We start from the raw sequence: 17,131 nt of genomic DNA on the forward strand, positions 1-17,131 counted from the left end.
TTTTGATCCCCAAGTCATTCAAGGCCCTGTCCTGAATCTGTTTAATCTTCCATCTGGGGTTGCCCCTGAACTCCTCCAAGTACCTGTCAGCAAGGAACTCTGCTGTCACCTTGTTGTTCATTTTACTCCTAACACACCTATGCTTCAGCCTTAATGTCTTAATTTGCCAAGCCTCTGATTTCACAAGCCTTGTTGCATAAAACTTGAACCTACACCTAACACCCTTACTACATGTACACTTCACTATCCTACAACTGTTCTTGTTATACACACACTTGCATTTCCTTTTCAATATGTTGTTAACCTCTTTGAAACATTGTGAAGAAGGTAATACTCATACCTATTTTCAATTGCATGTTGTCTCAAAGCTTTTCTCATTGTTTGCACATCACTGAACCTTTGACCAACTACAAATTTGATAGCCCTTTCAAAGTCTGTCTCAGGGTTAAACCAAGTAACACTACCCTGATCATCATCTGAATCACCTTCCACACTCTTTAGCTCATCAGAATCACAAGCTGCCTCCTCTTCAACCCTCACTTCAATTTTCTGTAGATTTCTTTCTATGTCAAACCATGTGTCCTCATCATCACTTTGATCCCCTCCTTCAGTAACTCCCCTCAAACTTCCTTTCACCTCACTGTTAATATGGTCTAAATTTTTCTTCAACCACTGTTCATCATCATCAGAGTATAAGTCCTCCTCTCCCTCATCAACTTCTAACTCAAAATCACTCAACTCAGAATCAGAAGACTCTGTATCACCATCCTCATCAGTAAACACATCACTGTCATCACTTAAGCTCCTCACTCTTTCTTTTATTTTTCTCACTAAATTAGCAAAATTTCCAGTCTCATCCCCAACCTTAGCCTTACCCTTATCTGCAGCAGTGAGTTTACCCTTCCCTTTATGTGTATTAGCATTCACTTTCTCTGCCCTAGGAAGCCTCTCCTCAGCCTCTCTGTCATGTATAACAATCATATCTTGATATGTGACATACTTAACCTAAACAACTAGTTACCTCCAAAACTAACAAGTCATGACCCATTTTTGGAAGATATCATATAAAGATTGACTTATTTTTAGTTAGTCAAAAGGTTGACTTATTTTGAGCTAATCACACAAAGGTTGACTTAATGTTTACAAATTTTCCTAATTACAAAAGATAAATTGAATAATATAACTCTTAAAATTTTTTAACTAGCTTAGGCCATGTTTAGTTCACCTATATTTAATTATTTCAAAAAATAAGTATTGATCAGATTAGAAAAAAAATAATAAAAAAAAAAGTTCACATTAGACTAGAAAAAATAAGTTATAATTAGATCATAGATTAGGGAAAACTACAACTAACCAGATTCAACCCCAAATGCAGAAGCTTAGAAGTTTAATTTCTAGAAAATGTAGAAAGAAAATAGATGATCAAGTCATAACTATAGATTAGTGAAATAGAAGCTTGAAATCAGAAATTTGGGAATTTCGAAGTAAATAAAGTTTAGAGTTAAGTTAGAGCGAGGGATTTCCTCAAAAAAAAAAAAAAAAAAAAAAAAAAAGGTTAGAGCAAGGGAATTTGATAATGGAGGAAGAAAGAAGGAAGATGAGCCAATTGCTTCGATACTACTGCTCACAAGATAGTCATTATGAACTAGAAAGTATTTAACCTTTTTTTTTAAAAAAAAAAAAAAAATACTTGGTAACCGGATAGTGTAGGTCTAGAATTTGTTATATACATTCGGGTGTATATAACAGCCTCTAGTGGGTAGGTCATTGGCTGAAAAAAGCAATTTCAAACAGATCATAGTACCCAATTTGCTAAGACCCAAATTTGAATACCCAATTTGCAACATTCATCAAAGTTGAGTACCTAGTTTTTTTTTATTAACTCAAGGTAATTATCAAGTTTTCATTTAATCAATGTCATCATAGTGGTGAAATTTCGAGGTAATTAACTATCGAGTACTAGTTGCCTAGTTGGCTTAAATTTAAAAGTCCCAAAAAATGAAAACAAAAACAAATTCAAACTGTCACAATTTACATTAATAAATCACGTATACACGTTATTAATTTGTCTGTATCTTTCTCATTAAGGACAAATATATTCAACTCTTCTCTTTCTCTCTCCTCCACAAAACTCTCATCTCTTTCTCTCTCCTCCTGTAACAATGGGAAGATGTGCGATGTTCTGCGAAATCTTGATCGCAATCTTACTTCCTCCTCTCGGCGTCTTCTTCCGCCATGGTTGTTGCAGTGTAAGTTCTTCCCTCTTTTCAATCTATACTTCAATCAGTAAATTGAATTGAATCGAAGTCAAAATTGAATTAGGGTTTTGTAATTTCTCAGATTAATTGTTGTGTTTGTTTTTGTGAATTTGGAAATTTTGCAGTGTGAATTCTGGATTTGTGTGTTGTTGACGATATTAGGGTATATTCCTGGAATGATCTACGCAATTTACGCAATCGTTGTTGTTGATCGTGATCGATGGTACAATGAAGGCGGTTACTATATTCGAGTTGCTTGATTTTGATTGTTAATCAATGTACTGTACAATATTCTGATAGTTTGGAACTAATTTTTTTGGAATTGGATGGTTGAATTTGATGTAATTGTACTGTATTTTTAATTTGAATCTAATTTCATGGATTTGCACTTTGAATTTGTTGTCTATTTGTATCGGGATTTGATTGGTTTTGTCAATGGATGTTGATTGCTGTCTCATTGCTGTATCGTACTATGATTTAGCTAATCCTCGGCCTAGTCACTAGTGTTAAGGATTGAACTTGTGACTTTGAGGGGACAATCTCGAATCTAATGTTACGAGTTTATGCTAGGGAACCTTCCCTCTATACTTGGTCTCGAAACAAAGCTTTGACTAATCCATGATGGATTAATTTACCGGTGATCTACCGATCGAGTTGGAATCTTTGTTTTCCTACCTCTACGTAAGGCCCTACTACATGTGGAATTAAGCAATCATTTTACAATTTTAGACAGCTTTATTAAATACATGCTGTCTGTCAAATAATTATTCTGATTTGTTCTTTGCTGATCAAGTGATCATCTTACATACATTTATATAACTTGTTATTGTTAGGGTGAGTATTACAAGAGAACTCTCACCATAAAAACTCACAATAGAGTTGTACAAAATAAGGATAGTGGATTAGGGAAATTGTGTGTGTAGAAACTCCGATCATCATATATTGATATGTATGAGGGATACTCATAGAGTGTATAGTATCGGAGTATTTGGAGGATGATGTTGGTGGATACATTACTCCCAAATGATGCCCAACACCTTATATTTAAAGGTGATATATCGAGGTTGCATATAAGTTAGGCTATGGAATTTGGGCCCTTGTTTGGTTGCATATGGGAATTAAATGCCTATAGAAAGTAAGTTACAATACACGAGAAATTTTATTGCTTAGGAAATACTAAAATTGTGTTTGGTTGACGTATAGAAAATCGTAATTCCCATGAATTAGTTCCCTATGTTTTGTTTGATTAGCTTATGTAATATCCATGTATAATTATAACTTGAACTACTTATAAACACATTTCCCATTAATTTGTATTTTCCCAATTATTAAAATGCAACCAAACAAGACCTTATATTCATACTCACCATTTCCAAAGTATACTACCATCCGTAGTTCCTCACCTACCTTCTCTCTAAGCTAGTTGACATGGGAAGTCTAGGTCCCCCGCAGATAACGGGCCAGATCCGAACCTTGATCAACAGAACATTTTCGGCAAGCTGCCGAACCGGGGGGGCAGCGGCCGAATGCAGCATATCCCGGAGACTTGGCTCCCCGAAACGCATTATGTTTTCCAAGAGAACATGCTAGCAGCTGTTGGCCTCAACCGAAAGTTTAAGGATGGTAAGCTTCTTCGGCTGGGGCCGAGGCTTTTTAATTATCTCTTTTTCTCCTCACTTCGCTTTTTTATGCTGTGCCAACCTAACTGAACTGACCTTTCCCCTTTTCTTTTTCAGAGCGGGACGAGACCAACGTCGGCATTAACTACGCTCGTCTTGGTGTCAACCGAGAACGAGTTGTAACTGATCGGGCCCCGTCTATCACTGAACCGAGGCATAGGGAAGTTCATCTAGACTCTTCCCACTTCCAAATTGAGGCTGTTGCTCTGTATCAGAGGCAGAAGCCTTGGTGGAAGAAGAGAGACCCCTGGTTTCAGCTGCTGGACGAAGAAGCTGAAGCTGCCCGTACGGCCGAAGAGGTTGCACGGGTTCTCGAAGCTTGCGAAGGAGGAGAAGGGTCCTCCAGAGCTGCTGAAGAAGAAGCTGCAGCTAGGGCAGCTGAAGAAGACGAGGCTTTGCTGAAGACCTCGGTGAGCTTTCAAACTTAACTTTGTCTTTTTTTTTTTTTTTTTTTTGTACTCACATTCTTCCTCCCCCCTGTCTGTTACAGTCTGAAGAGAGTAACAGACACAGAGAAGGGAAAGCCCCTGTTCGTCCCGAAGACCAAATACAAGAAGAGTCTTCAGACTCAGACATGGACGAGCAGCCCCTTCAGAAAAGGCGCCGAAGAATGGCCATCATCGGCCCTCATGACTTTCAGCGGAGGCCGATGACCATCGGCGTTGAAATAAGGGAACCCGAGGAAGGCAATGGATCGCCGAGGGTTCCCCGGCCACAACCTCAATCACCTCAAAAGACCCCTCCGCCACCTCCTGAGATGGAGGTGGATCAGAAAACTCCCGAATCTAAGGGAGGGGTCCAAGAAGAAGTTCAGGAGAGTGCTGCTGAGCACAAAAATAAGGATGTCGTGATGCCCAGTGCTGAGGGTTTCACGGCAGACATTGCAAGAGAGGTTGAGGCTTTCGTCCTCACCCCTGAAGAAGAAGAGGTCATAGTAATTGACTCTTCTGAGAAGGATGATGCTGAACCATCCAAAGCTAAAGAAGCTCCGTCATTATCCTTTCCTTCCTTCCAGACTCTGCAATCTGGAGAAATGGGTTTCTCGGCCCCCCGAATTCCAATCCCAGATCACATCTGGGACCTCATATGGGGTCAGAACCGAGAAGGTGCTGCAACCTACTTCGGCGATTTTGCTGGCATGTCCGAAGTAGATAGGGCAAGAATCTGGTCGCTGAAGGCCACTGCTGGGATGGGCGAATCCAGCAGATCAGTTCCTGACCCAGCCAGGTCTAACCAACTGCTGATGATGCAGGTGATTTTCCTTACATTTATTTGCTCTAAAATTCAGCTCTATTTTTATATTATTTTTTTTTTTAACTTGTGCTCCCGTTTTCAGTTCGTGCACAATCAGACTCTCACTGTAGTGCTGATAGATACCCTACAAGATAGGGTAGACGCTGCCGAGCACGACAAGAAGGTAGCTGAAGAGGAATTAAAGCTTGCTAAGCTGAAGCAAGCAGCAGCTGAAGAGAAGCAGCAGAAGGGTGAGGAATATGAGAAAAAAGCTGCTGAAGCCCTCAAAACCTTCTGCGACGCTATGGAGAAGGAAGTTTTTCCCCCACTGATGGAAGGGGAAAAATTCCTCCAGGAGCACATGGGAGTGGACCTCTCCAAATTCAAGGCTGCCATTGAGAGCCGAATTCAGGAAGGAGCTGCTGCACAAGCTGAAGTGCAGCAACGGCTAGAAGCTCTTGAAGCCAGCAGAATGGCTGCTGAAGAGCTGCTCCAGGCCAGGGATGTCCAACTCTCAGAGGCTGCTGCTGTTGCTGAAGCTCAGAGAGCTAAGCTCCAAGAGGCTGAGGATCAGCTGATGGCCAAAAAAGAAGAAGTGGCCCAGGCTCAGACAGAGGCTTCCCAAGTTCAGCAGGAGCTGAATGAGCTGAAAGGTTCCTCCTCCAAGCTCACCGATGAGCTGAAGAAATCCAAGGAAGACTTGGAGGAGACCCAGAAGAAGTTGGCTGATGCTGAGGCTCTACTCAAAGTCCGTGTCTATACCCAGGAAGAATATGAATGGGTTTCAGAAACGGGTTCAGAGTATGCCGAAGAGTCTGCCTTCATGCTGAGCCGAAGCTGGACTGGTCCAAATGTGCTGAATGGGTCCAGAATCCCGAAGACCCTCATATGAAATATGCAACTCCAGTCGAAGCTGAAATTCTCAAGGCTGAGGAAGCCGAAGAAGAAGCTGAGAGAATGGAGTTGGAGGCTGAACAGAGGGAAAGGGAGGCTCGGCAGAGTGCAAAGCCTGCTTCTTCTGCTGCTGGGTTGAGGCCACCATGGGGCTCAACAATGCTGATCAGTCTGATCCTCGGGCTGAAGCATAGGAACTCGGGCAGTCGTCTTCAAAATCTTGCGGCTCATCATGCGCTTAACTTTAGACTTGCCGCTTTCTGAATTTTTTGCCTTGTTTTTTGCTTCAGCTTGCCTTGTCGTACAACAGTTTATTTTTTTGCTTATGTACGTATTTCGGCAGCTGTTATTTTCCGCTTGTGGGCGGCTGCCGATACAGTTTATTTGAACTTGTAGCTCAATTTCTAAGCATAAATTATTAATTTGATGCTCTTTTCTTCAGCTGCTTTGTTTTTGAATGCTTTAATGTTTCTTCAATTCTGCTGAACATAAACTTGCACTGATAGTGCTTCTTGCCCCCCCAGAAATTGAAGTATGGCTTCAGCAAAAATAAACAATTTCTTCACTTCTTAAAAATGGGTATCCAACTGAAGGCAATGTTTTGGATAATAGCTTTCTGGGATACAAGGCTCAGTTAAGGCAATATCCCAGAATTATCCATGCACTCATGTCTTTGGAGAACAAGTCTTACTGAAGTTGGACTTCAGCTGAAAGACCAGTGTTCTTTAAAAAGACGAGTTTTGTCAGCAATCTGAAACCCAGTTACCCGAAGGCAAAGGTTTCAGACGAGGCTGAATAAACAATTTTCAACTGTTGCTGTTATCCTTGATTTTCTGTCTATCTTTAAAAAATGGATACCCGAAACACAGGGCCAACTTAAGGCAATGTTTCGGATAATGGCTCTCTGGGATACAAGGCTCAGTTAAGGCAATATCCCAGAATTGTCCATGGACTCATGTCTTTGGAGAACAAGTCTTACTGAAGTTTGACTTCAGCTGAAAGACCAGTGTTCTTTAAAAAGACGAGTTTTGTCAGCAATCTGAAACCCAGTTACCCGAAGGCGAAGGTTTCAGACGAGGCTGAATAAAAAACCCTTAAAGAGTAGATAGAACGAAGAAAACTTTGAAAGGATAAAAAGTTGTAAACATTTATATAAATGGCGGCTCCAAGGCCTTTCATTAGTTCAAAATGTACTTACAAAGATTGTTCTACCCCGAAGGGTTTACACATGATATTTTTTCAGTACATCAGCGTTCCAGTGATTTTTCAACTCAGTTCCATCCAACTGCCGAAGTCGATATGTCCCTGGCTGAAGCTCGTCATAGATTTCATAAGGTCCTTCCCATGCAGCTGAGAGTTTCCCATGGATTCGGCCTTTCTGAACTGCAGCAGCATTTCGAAGGATAAGGTCTCCAATTTTGAGAGGCCTTGCATGGACCCTTCGGTTATAAAAATTTTTGATTCTCTACTTATAAGCGGCCATTCTGTCTCGGGCTGAGTCTCTTACTTCGTCAAGGAAATCGAGAGATTCCCTCATCAGTTGCTCATTCTCAGCCGAGAAGTGGTGCACTCGTAGGCTCTCAGAGCCAATTTCCACTGGAAGGACGGCTTCGGCACCATACACCAATTCAAAAGGTGAATAGCCCGTTGCCTCTTTTTCAGTTTTCCGAAGGGACCAAAGGGTTCCAGGGAGCTCTTCCAGCCACTTGGACTTTTGATCTTCCACCCTCTTCTTGAGGGCATTTAGGATTTGTTTATTTGCAACTTCGGCTTGTCCGTTACTTTGCGGGTGGCATACCGCTGAATATGCCAGTTTGATGCCGAACTGATCTGTATACCGCTTCAGCGGTAAGTTATCAAATTGCCTCCCATGATCGAAGACAAATACTCTTGGGATGCCAAATCGAGTGATGATATTCTGCGAGATAAATTTTCTGACAGTTTGCTCTGTAATGTTCGAGGCTGCTTCGGCCTCGATCCATTTACTGAAGTAGTCGGCACCAACTATCAGCCATTTTTTCTGGTACACAGCCTCTGGAAATGGTCCCAGTATATCCAGTCCCCATTGGGCGAACGGGAGTGGATTAAGGATCGGCTGAAGATCCCTTGCTGGCTGATGGATAATTGGAGCGTACTTTTGACATTTTTCGCATTTCCGAACCAGCTCCTTAGCATCTGCGATCATGGTGGGCCAGTAATATCCAGCCCTCAATGCCTTGTGGGCTAAGGTCCTTCCCCCAATGTGGTTCCCACAGATGCCGAGGTGAATCTCCCGTAGGATATAATCTGCATCTGTTGGTCCCACGCATTTCAGCAATGGGGCTGAGAAGGACTTTTTCAGAAGTTCCCCCCTGAAGACAATGAACCTAGAGCTAGTTCTCTTTATCTTGGAGGCCAAAGCTTTATCTTCGGGAGTTTCTCCCCGAAGCTTGAAAGCTAGGATGGGGTCCATCCAACTAGGCTCTGGGTCAGCGCAGCACACTTCAGGTGCTTCGTCGACACTTCTCTCTCGACGCACTTCTACATATACAGATTTGTTCAGCTCGGTAAGAGATGAACTGGCAAGTTTGGAGAGTGCATCGGCTTAAGTATTCTGACCCCTTGGGATCAGCTGAACCTCAAAAGTTTTCAGCTCTGCAATGACTGACTTGATCTTGGCAAGGTAAGCTATCATGGAGGGCTCTTTGGCCTCGTAGCTGCCGCTGATCTGATATGCAACTAGCTGAGAGTCTGTTTTCAGGAAGACATGATCGGCTTCTAGGGAGATGCACAATTCTAGGCCGGCGATTGCTGCCTCATATTCGGCTTCATTGTTCGAGGCCTTAAAAGAAAATTTTAGTGCATACTCAAAGGATTTGCCTTCGGGAGAAGTTATCACCACTCCTGCCCCCGAACCGTTTTCGGTGGAAGATCCATCCGTAAACACGGTCCAGTCCTTCTTTCACTGTCTAGCGCTTCTTGGTATGAGCATTCGGCCAAGAAATCCGCTAGAGCTTGAGCCTTAATGGCAGCCCTCGGACGGTAGCTGATGCTGAATTCGGTGAGCTCAAAAGCCCACTTGGCTAGCCTACCAGATTTTTCAACCTTGCCGAGAACTTTTTCCAACGGGTGATCAGTTAAGACCACTATCTGATGGCAATCAAAATAGGGCCTCAGCTTCCGAGCAGCTACTACTACCGCGAAAGCGACTTTCTCGAGTAGAGGATAGCGAGTCTCAACATCCGTCAGTGTATGACTGACGAAGTAGATCGGTTGCTGACTTTTACTTTCTTCCTTCAGCAATACTGCGCTGATGGTGGCTGGGCTAACGGCCACATACAGGTACAAAGTTTCTCCTTCAGCTGGGCTAGCCAGCGTTGGGAGTTGAGCCAGATGCTCCCGAAGCTGTTTAAAGGCGTCTTTTTGCTCTTCCTCCCAAACGAGCTCTTTTGTTTTCGGTAGTTTCAGGGCTTTGAAGAAAGGTAACCCCTTATCCGAAGCTCTGGAAATGAACCTCGAGAGGGCTGCCATTCTTCCGGTGAGCCGCTGAACATCCCGCTTCGTTTTTGGCTCAGGAAGGTCGAGCGCCGCTTTGACTTTAGAGGGATTGGCATCAATCCCCCTTTGCTGACTATGAACCCAAGGAATTTCCCTGACTTCACGCCGAAGACACACTTCTTCGGATTCAGCTTCATTTGATGCTTTCTCAAGGTGGCGAAAGTTTCAGCCAGGTCCTTTACATGGTCCTCAGGTTTTTTGCTTTTGACGATCGAATCGTCAACATAGACTTCCATGTTTCGGCCCTTTTGATCGGCAAAAACTTGATCCACCAGCCTTTGATAGGTTGCCCCCGCATTTTTCAATCCGAAGGGCATCATTTTGTAATTGTACACCCCAACGTTCGTGACGAATGATGTCTTTGCTCAATCGTCGGGGTGCATGAAGATCTGATGATACCCCGAGAATGCGTCCATGAAACTAAGCAAGGCATGGCCACTTGTCGAATCGACTAGCTGATCGATCCTCGGCAAGGGATAGAAATCCTTCGGACAAGCCTTATTTAGGTCCGTGAAGTCAACGCACATCCTCCAGGTACCATTGGGCTTCTGAACCATCACCACATTTGCCAGCCATTCTGGATATTGGCAAGGTTCGATGAATCCTGCCTCCAGCAATTTTTTGACCTCGGCTGCGATGTCTCGGTTCTTATTAGCGGAGTAATTCCGCTTCTTTTGCTTAAATGGTCGACACGTTGGGTCAACATTAAGCTTATGGGAGATGAGGTCTGAACTTATCCCGGGCATATCAGCTGTCGAGAAAGCAAACACATCTCTGTTGTCCCGAAGGAGCTGAATAAGTTCACAACGGGTGTTCGGATCAAGGTCCATCCCGATTGTTACACATTTCTCAACGTCTCCTTCGGCCAACTCAACTGTTTCAGTCTGTTGGTCCATGTCCATTGCTGATGGACTGGACTCTTCATAATCTGGCCTGCTGCCAATGTCAGCAGGTGTCCCAGTCTTTTTGTTCTTCGGCTGGCTCTCTGAGTCTTGCGGCTCAGCTGAAGAGCTAGCCTTTTCCCTTTCGGGCCCTTTACCTCTGGGTACAGATCCTTGGGCCGAAGCACTTAGGCCTTTCGGCTTTTTTGTGCTTGGCTCTCTTTCTTTTTCTTTCTCCTCCTCATCCTTGTCGTCATCTGGGCGACTACTGGATGGCTTGAGGTAGTTGCACCTTCGGGCGTCCTTTTGGTTGCCCTGTATCCTTTCGGGGAAGCCGGCGTCTGAGACGTAAATCATCAGCTGATGATAAGTTGAGACGACCCCTTGGATCTCATGAATTATGGGTCTCCCCAAAATCACGTTGTACACTGAAGGAGCGTCAATGACCAAAAATTCAATCATGACGTTCCTGGCTGCCTCATCGCAACCGATGGTGATAGGAAGCGTCACCTTCCCATCTGGATAAGTTGAAGCCCCGTTGAACCCGGATACCGGGTAGGGTACCGGCGTAAGGTGCTTGGGCTTCAGCTTGATTTGATTGTAGGCCTTTCGAAACAGAATGTTTGCTCCGCTGCCACCGTCAACAAGGACCTTACTGACGTCGTGGTTGGCCACCGTGGCGATGATCACCAACGGATCCTCGTGAGGGAACGTAATCCCCCGGCAGTCGGCGGCTGTGAACGTCATGTTCGGCACCGGCGACTGGGGAGATTGAATGTCAGCGTTGTTCACCTGGTGAGTCAAAGCTCTAAGGTGTCGCTTGTGCTCCCTCCGAGAGTATATTCCTCCCGAGATAACATTGATCGGAGGGAATTTCCCCTCCGGCTTTTTACTGTTTTTCCGGGGGAAGTCAAGGTCTTGCCGAGAGTCCTTTGCTGACTTCTCGGATTCTTTTTTCTCGCGGTGATCTGCGATGTATTTTTTCAAGTATCCCTTCCGGACCATGTCCTCTATCTGATCCTTCAGTTGGATACACTCCTCAGTGTTGTGTCCCGAAGACTCGTGGAACTCGCACCACTGATTTTTATTTTTTCGCTGATACCACTCTGGGAGTGGTCTCGGCTTTCGGTAACTCTGCTCCTCCTTCGTCACGCTGTAAATTTTGGCGCGTGGAAGAGAGAGCGGAGTGTAGGACTCGTATATGCCTGTGTATGAGGCAGATCTTTCCTTCTTTGGGTCGCTGGCCGAAGATTGCTCCGAGGCCTTTGACTTTCCCTTTGCCTTATGGCCTTGGCCTTCAGACAAGGGTATTTTTCTTTGTTTTCCTCCCCCAAATTGAGGTTGGGTTTTCGCTTTGTTCCATTCTTCGGCTCGGATGAACTTATCTGAGGCATTCAGAGCTTCCTCCAAGGTCTGCGGGGTATGCATGACCATGAAGTCTAGGAACTTTCCGGGCTGAAGGCCATTCTACATCGCAAAAACGGCTAGCCCCTGGTCCAGCTGAGAGACGCTGGATGACTCGTTACTGAAACGGGTCAGATAGTCTCGGAGGCTTTCAGTTTCCCCCTGTTGCAGACTCATGAGTTCTGCAGTAGTCTTCTCTCGGCGGTTTGCCGTGGAAAACTTGCTCCTAAATTTGGAGGACAGATCATCCCACCCTGTTATGGAGCCTTGCTTTACTCCCTTGGAGATCCACGCTTGCGCGACCCCCTTGAGAGTGGTTGGGAAATATTTGCACCAAGTCGCTTCGGATCTGGGGCAAAGATGCATATGAGTCTCATACGAGGCCACGTGATCCTTCGGATCCGAGGTCCCGTCATATGTGATGTGCGACGGTATTTTAACCGTGGGCACGCGCTCTTCCAGTATCCATTGCTCGAATGGTGAACTGGCGGGTAGCATAACGGCCTTGCCCTTGTTCCTGGCCGAAGGGACCGCGCTCCGCCCTCTTAGAGAGGTAGGAGTGGTTTTCGTCCCTGGCTGGGAAGTCTGGGCCTCGGCTGCAGGGAACGAGAGGCGACTGCGCACACTCGGTTCCTTGCCGCCGAGTCGGTCGAGGACGCTTCGGCGAACAGTCTCAGGTTCTCGGTGAGTAGATTCTGGCCGAGAAGCTGAGCTGCTGCTCTTATGCGTTTCTGGTCGTGAGGATGAGGATCCTTTTAAAAATTGAGGGTTCTTTTTCCTCTCTTTTTCATTCTTCCAGGTATCCTCTTCCCACTCTTCCAGTTCCCGGAAGGAAGGAAGCTTCCCACCATCATGGTCTAACTTCTCCGCTGATGCCGGGTATGCGGAGGAGTTCGATCACGAGGTGGTGGCATATTTTGTGCCCTCATCGCCTCCATGAGTACTGCCAGCGCTCTTGCCACCTCTTCCGAGCTGGGCCCCGTCAAAGGGGTCCTCGGCCGAGTATGGGAATGAGGGCGCACAACCGATGGTTGGCTTTGGGGCACTGAATGTGTCCTATGATCGGACTCACCCCTGCTAGACCGAGAGTGACTCGGCCTATGATGAGAGTCATGAATTACGGGAGAAAGGGAATCCTCCTTGTATGATCCTCTCCCCGAGCTGGCACCCTTGGGAGAGTTCCGGTCCGGCGAGGGTGATGGTGTAGGGGTTTTAGGCTTTTCGCCCGCTCCTTGACGGAGGCCTTTGCTCTTGCGGTTCTTAGCCATTGCTACTAAGATTATTGCAAGATGATCTTGGTTAGAAATTTGGCTTAAAGATTTTTGAAAGTCTTCCCCACAGACGGCGCCAAATTGTTTCGGGTGAAAACAATGGGACCTTGCCGAAGGTCCGCTGAAATGGAGAAGACTGGATTCGGTCCAAGTAATGTTGGGCCGAAGGTTTCCTGCACAGTAAACACACGTAAACTAGCCTCGGGGGTGTTGCCGAGGAAGGCCCCTCCGATGCTAAAGTCAGTACAATGTGTAGAAAGAGAACACTATGCAAGAGAATTAGTTGCTTCAGGCTTTTCTTGAGTTATGAGAATATATGAGAGTATATCCGAAGATATGAATGAATGTGATATTATGAATCTCTTAATCAATGTGATATTGATGGCTTTTATACCTCTTCATACATGGAGAAGTTGGGCCTTTGCCCAATTGGCTTGCCTTGAGGGCTGATCTTTGACTTTAGCACAATTGGAGAGTTGAACCTTGGCCTTGGGCTTTTAATTGGATCATTTAATGCCTAGACCCAATTGGACTAAATTGGACGCAGACATTATTAATGTACTTTGTTTCAACTTTCATGGATCTTTATTAGTTTGGTTTTAATTTCTTGGTGAGTTTGTGATGTACTTCGTATATGTATTAATTGTTCATCAAATTTAAAACTTTGTGTACATTTGGAGTTTTGGACGACACTAAATATAATTTTCAATTCTCTCTTATTTTTCCAAATTATTATACAAGTATATGAAGTGAATGAACAAAATTGCTTGTAATTTCCTCTGAGAGGATAGCAAAGCCATAACAATTATGTCACGTGGTTATACAAGCCGATCACAATCTAAAAACTAAGATAATTTTAGTTGAGAAAGTATGCAACGGTTGCACATACATGCTATTTTCACGTAAGACTCAAACGCCAACTAAGTATGAAAGTAAAAACAATTAAAAAAACGAAAAGAGGTTTAAAACTTACCATATCCGTTTCTCAATATTTACATCTAATGATCGACTTCTTGTACTGTTCGTATACTATTTTTTACCATACTTTTTCACTAATTTATATAGATAAATTTCAATAGTTTAATTTTTGTTGAGTTAATTTCTATATATATTTTCATAAATATTTAGTTTATAATTTTTAATAAAGCATAATTAAAGATCTTAATAACTAAAGTAGTGTATGGTGTATTGACAAATGTGTATAGTCAATTGATGCAGATATTAAAAAACTTGAGAAGTATACATAGTAGAACGCAATAAGGGTTTGTTCCATTCACCTGATTTTGACTTATCTTCTAAAGTTAATTGAATTATACTGAACTCATTAGACCTTATTAAAAAGATTAATTTAGTTGTAATTTGAATGAAGTTCGGAACCTCTTATAAGAACCTATTTCTTCTTAATAAAACTTATCTGAACCTCATAGATTTAAAATAAGTGAAAATAAGGTAAACTAAATAGACTCTTATGAATCCATGATCCACATAACCTTTTGAACAAATTAGTCAATTGAAACCTATGACTCAATACACTACACCTGGTGGAAGTTTGTATTAGTCGAAATTTATTATGCTATAACCCTTTGGAAGATGTTTCCTACAAGTATTTTGCGTAATACTCAACTTGGTAACATAAAAAATAAAAAAAAATAATAAAAAAATGTAGATAGAAGTCATGGAACCGTTGGAGTCAAGTTATATGTGTGTAAAAAATTGAGCCGACCGACCTGAAATAAAATTAAATAAATAAATAAATAAATAATTAAATAAAAATCAAATTTCGACATATATGAACACAATAATTTAACACGAATAATTCAAAATAGATATGATCCGAATTCAATTTAAACACCGATCGACACATCATCGTATTAAAAAAAGCATTTGCTCAAACACCTTCAATCTGTCAAAAAATGAACATAGAAGAAAACCCAACCGAGTTGACCCACAGCCCGGACTGGGCCGGGTTAATTCACGAGTGCTTAATCAACATCTTCTCGCGCCTGCCATTAGAGGACAGATGGAAGGGAGCTTTGCTCGTCTGCAAGCCATGGTTGGAAGCTTGCAAAGACTCACCTTTCATCAACAACTCGCTTGATCTTGAACCTTACTTTAAGTCATATACTGAGTCAGCTCATTGGTGGTCTACCGAATTTGAGAGCAAGATCGATGCGATTCTTATATCTGCAGTCAATTTGAGTGATGGGTTGTTGAAACGAATCCGTGTTAGGCATTGCTCTGATCATGCCCTCATTTATGCTGCTCAAAGGTTGACATTTTTTCCTATTCTTTTCCTTTTCCAATTTTTGTTTTTTTTTTTTTTTGGCCTGGGTCAGCTTTGATATCCTTTATCCATTTGGTAAATATAGCAATTTGGTGTGGAATTGTGAAATAAGTGATATTGACGGGATTTGATCCGGGGTCTTAAATAAGACCAACTATGCTACTTGACATTGAGGATGAACATAAACATGTGATTTTTGGTGCTCTACCTTTATTACTTGGTATATTTAAAAAAAAAATCTGGGTGGTGTGGAAATGGAAGTGGTTTAATTAGACAAATTGGTAATTGATTTGTTTACTAAAGTATGGTTTTGAAATTGGGCATTAATTGGTTTAATACTTAATAGGACAGTACACATTAGTTTATAGCACTTTGTAAGAAAATTTTGAAGAAATTGGCTAATGTATGATTGAATAAATTGGTTACTATATGATGGAATAATGTAGTAGTACTCAATTTGGCTATTATATATTGTTGTATTTTTCGTAGCCATATACATTAGCCTCTCCCCCACCCAGGGGATTATAAATTGCTTAATTACTACTGCATCTATGCCCCCTAAACACACCATTGAAGGTCTTATGTTGTCGCGAGATCTTGGTCTTATGTTGTCGCAAGATCTTGTTGCTTATCCTTTGTGCTAAGCCTATTCAAGCTATTATGTGGTGTGCATATTTATTGGTTAGAATTTACATCGTTTTGTGATTTGAATCTTTTGCCTCTGATAATTTTTGCATATTCATTTCAATTCTTGTACTTGCCATGTTTTCTATTGTACTTAATCTGTTGCTATACAAATAATCTTTGTGTCTGTAAAGTATATCTTAACATTATTGCAAACTGTGATCAGTTTCATCAATTGGTCACTATTAGCTAGTAAAACATCTTTCAATATTACTTTACTTGAATTATTGAATTCACGAGTAGGAGAGCTAGTGCTTCTACGCTCTGTCTCTTCCCCCTCATGCCTGACATTCAATAAATTCTGATTTCTGAACAAGTATAAGAGAAGGTTCTTGCTAATGTGAAAATGATCAGGAAAATTATTTAGTCCATCTAAATTCTGTGAATGATGGTGTTTGACTTTGATTGCCCTGTTTACAGATGCCCAAAACTTGAGGTTCTTTCCATCAAAAGCAGCCAAAGTGTCTCTGATGCAACTATGATGGAGGTGACCAAGAGGTGCCCTATGCTTAAAGAACTCGATATCAGCTTCTGCCATAAGATCTCTTATAAATCTCTACCAACAATCGGGAGAAACTGTCCTCACCTGGAGGTACTAAAACGCAATTTCATGAACCTGCAGGATTCTTCTCAACATAGGGGAATTGTACCAAATGAATACATCGATGCTTGCCCCCAAGACTTTGATTCTGAAGCTGCTGCCATTGCTGGATCCATGCCTAATTTGTTGAGTCTCGACCTTATGTTTTCTGGGTTGTCAGGTGAAGGCCTCGCTTTGATTTCCAAAGGCTGCATAAACCTTGACGTTATGGATCTGCGTGGGTGTCATAACCTGACTACTCAAGATATTATAACTGTGTTGCCTTTGGTGATGTAAAATACTTGTACTAATTTATGATCTTCTGCATTTTGTACTAATTTCTTGGTGAGTTTTGTGATCTACTTAAACTAATATTCATCAACTTAAAAAGTTTGTGACACTAAATACAATGTTCAATTCTCTCTT

The 17,131-nt window shown here is 42.6% G+C and overlaps 1 protein-coding gene across 1 annotated transcript; it reads left to right on the forward strand.

Moving 5' to 3' along the window:
* Positions 1–14,689: 14,689 nt before the first annotated feature.
* On the forward strand, positions 14,690–17,131 carry LOC110721860 (F-box protein SKIP1-like). Its single transcript, XM_021901074.1, has 2 exons — positions 14,690–15,426; positions 16,546–17,131. The coding sequence occupies exons 1-2, from the start codon at positions 15,071–15,073 to the stop codon at positions 17,000–17,002; spliced, it is 813 nt and encodes a 270-aa protein (XP_021756766.1). The 5' UTR covers positions 14,690–15,070; the 3' UTR covers positions 17,003–17,131.

This window comes from Chenopodium quinoa, unplaced genomic scaffold, assembly GCF_001683475.1.
Source record: "Chenopodium quinoa cultivar QQ74 unplaced genomic scaffold, ASM168347v1, whole genome shotgun sequence".
In the NCBI taxonomy this organism is placed as follows: domain Eukaryota; kingdom Viridiplantae; phylum Streptophyta; class Magnoliopsida; order Caryophyllales; family Amaranthaceae; genus Chenopodium; species Chenopodium quinoa.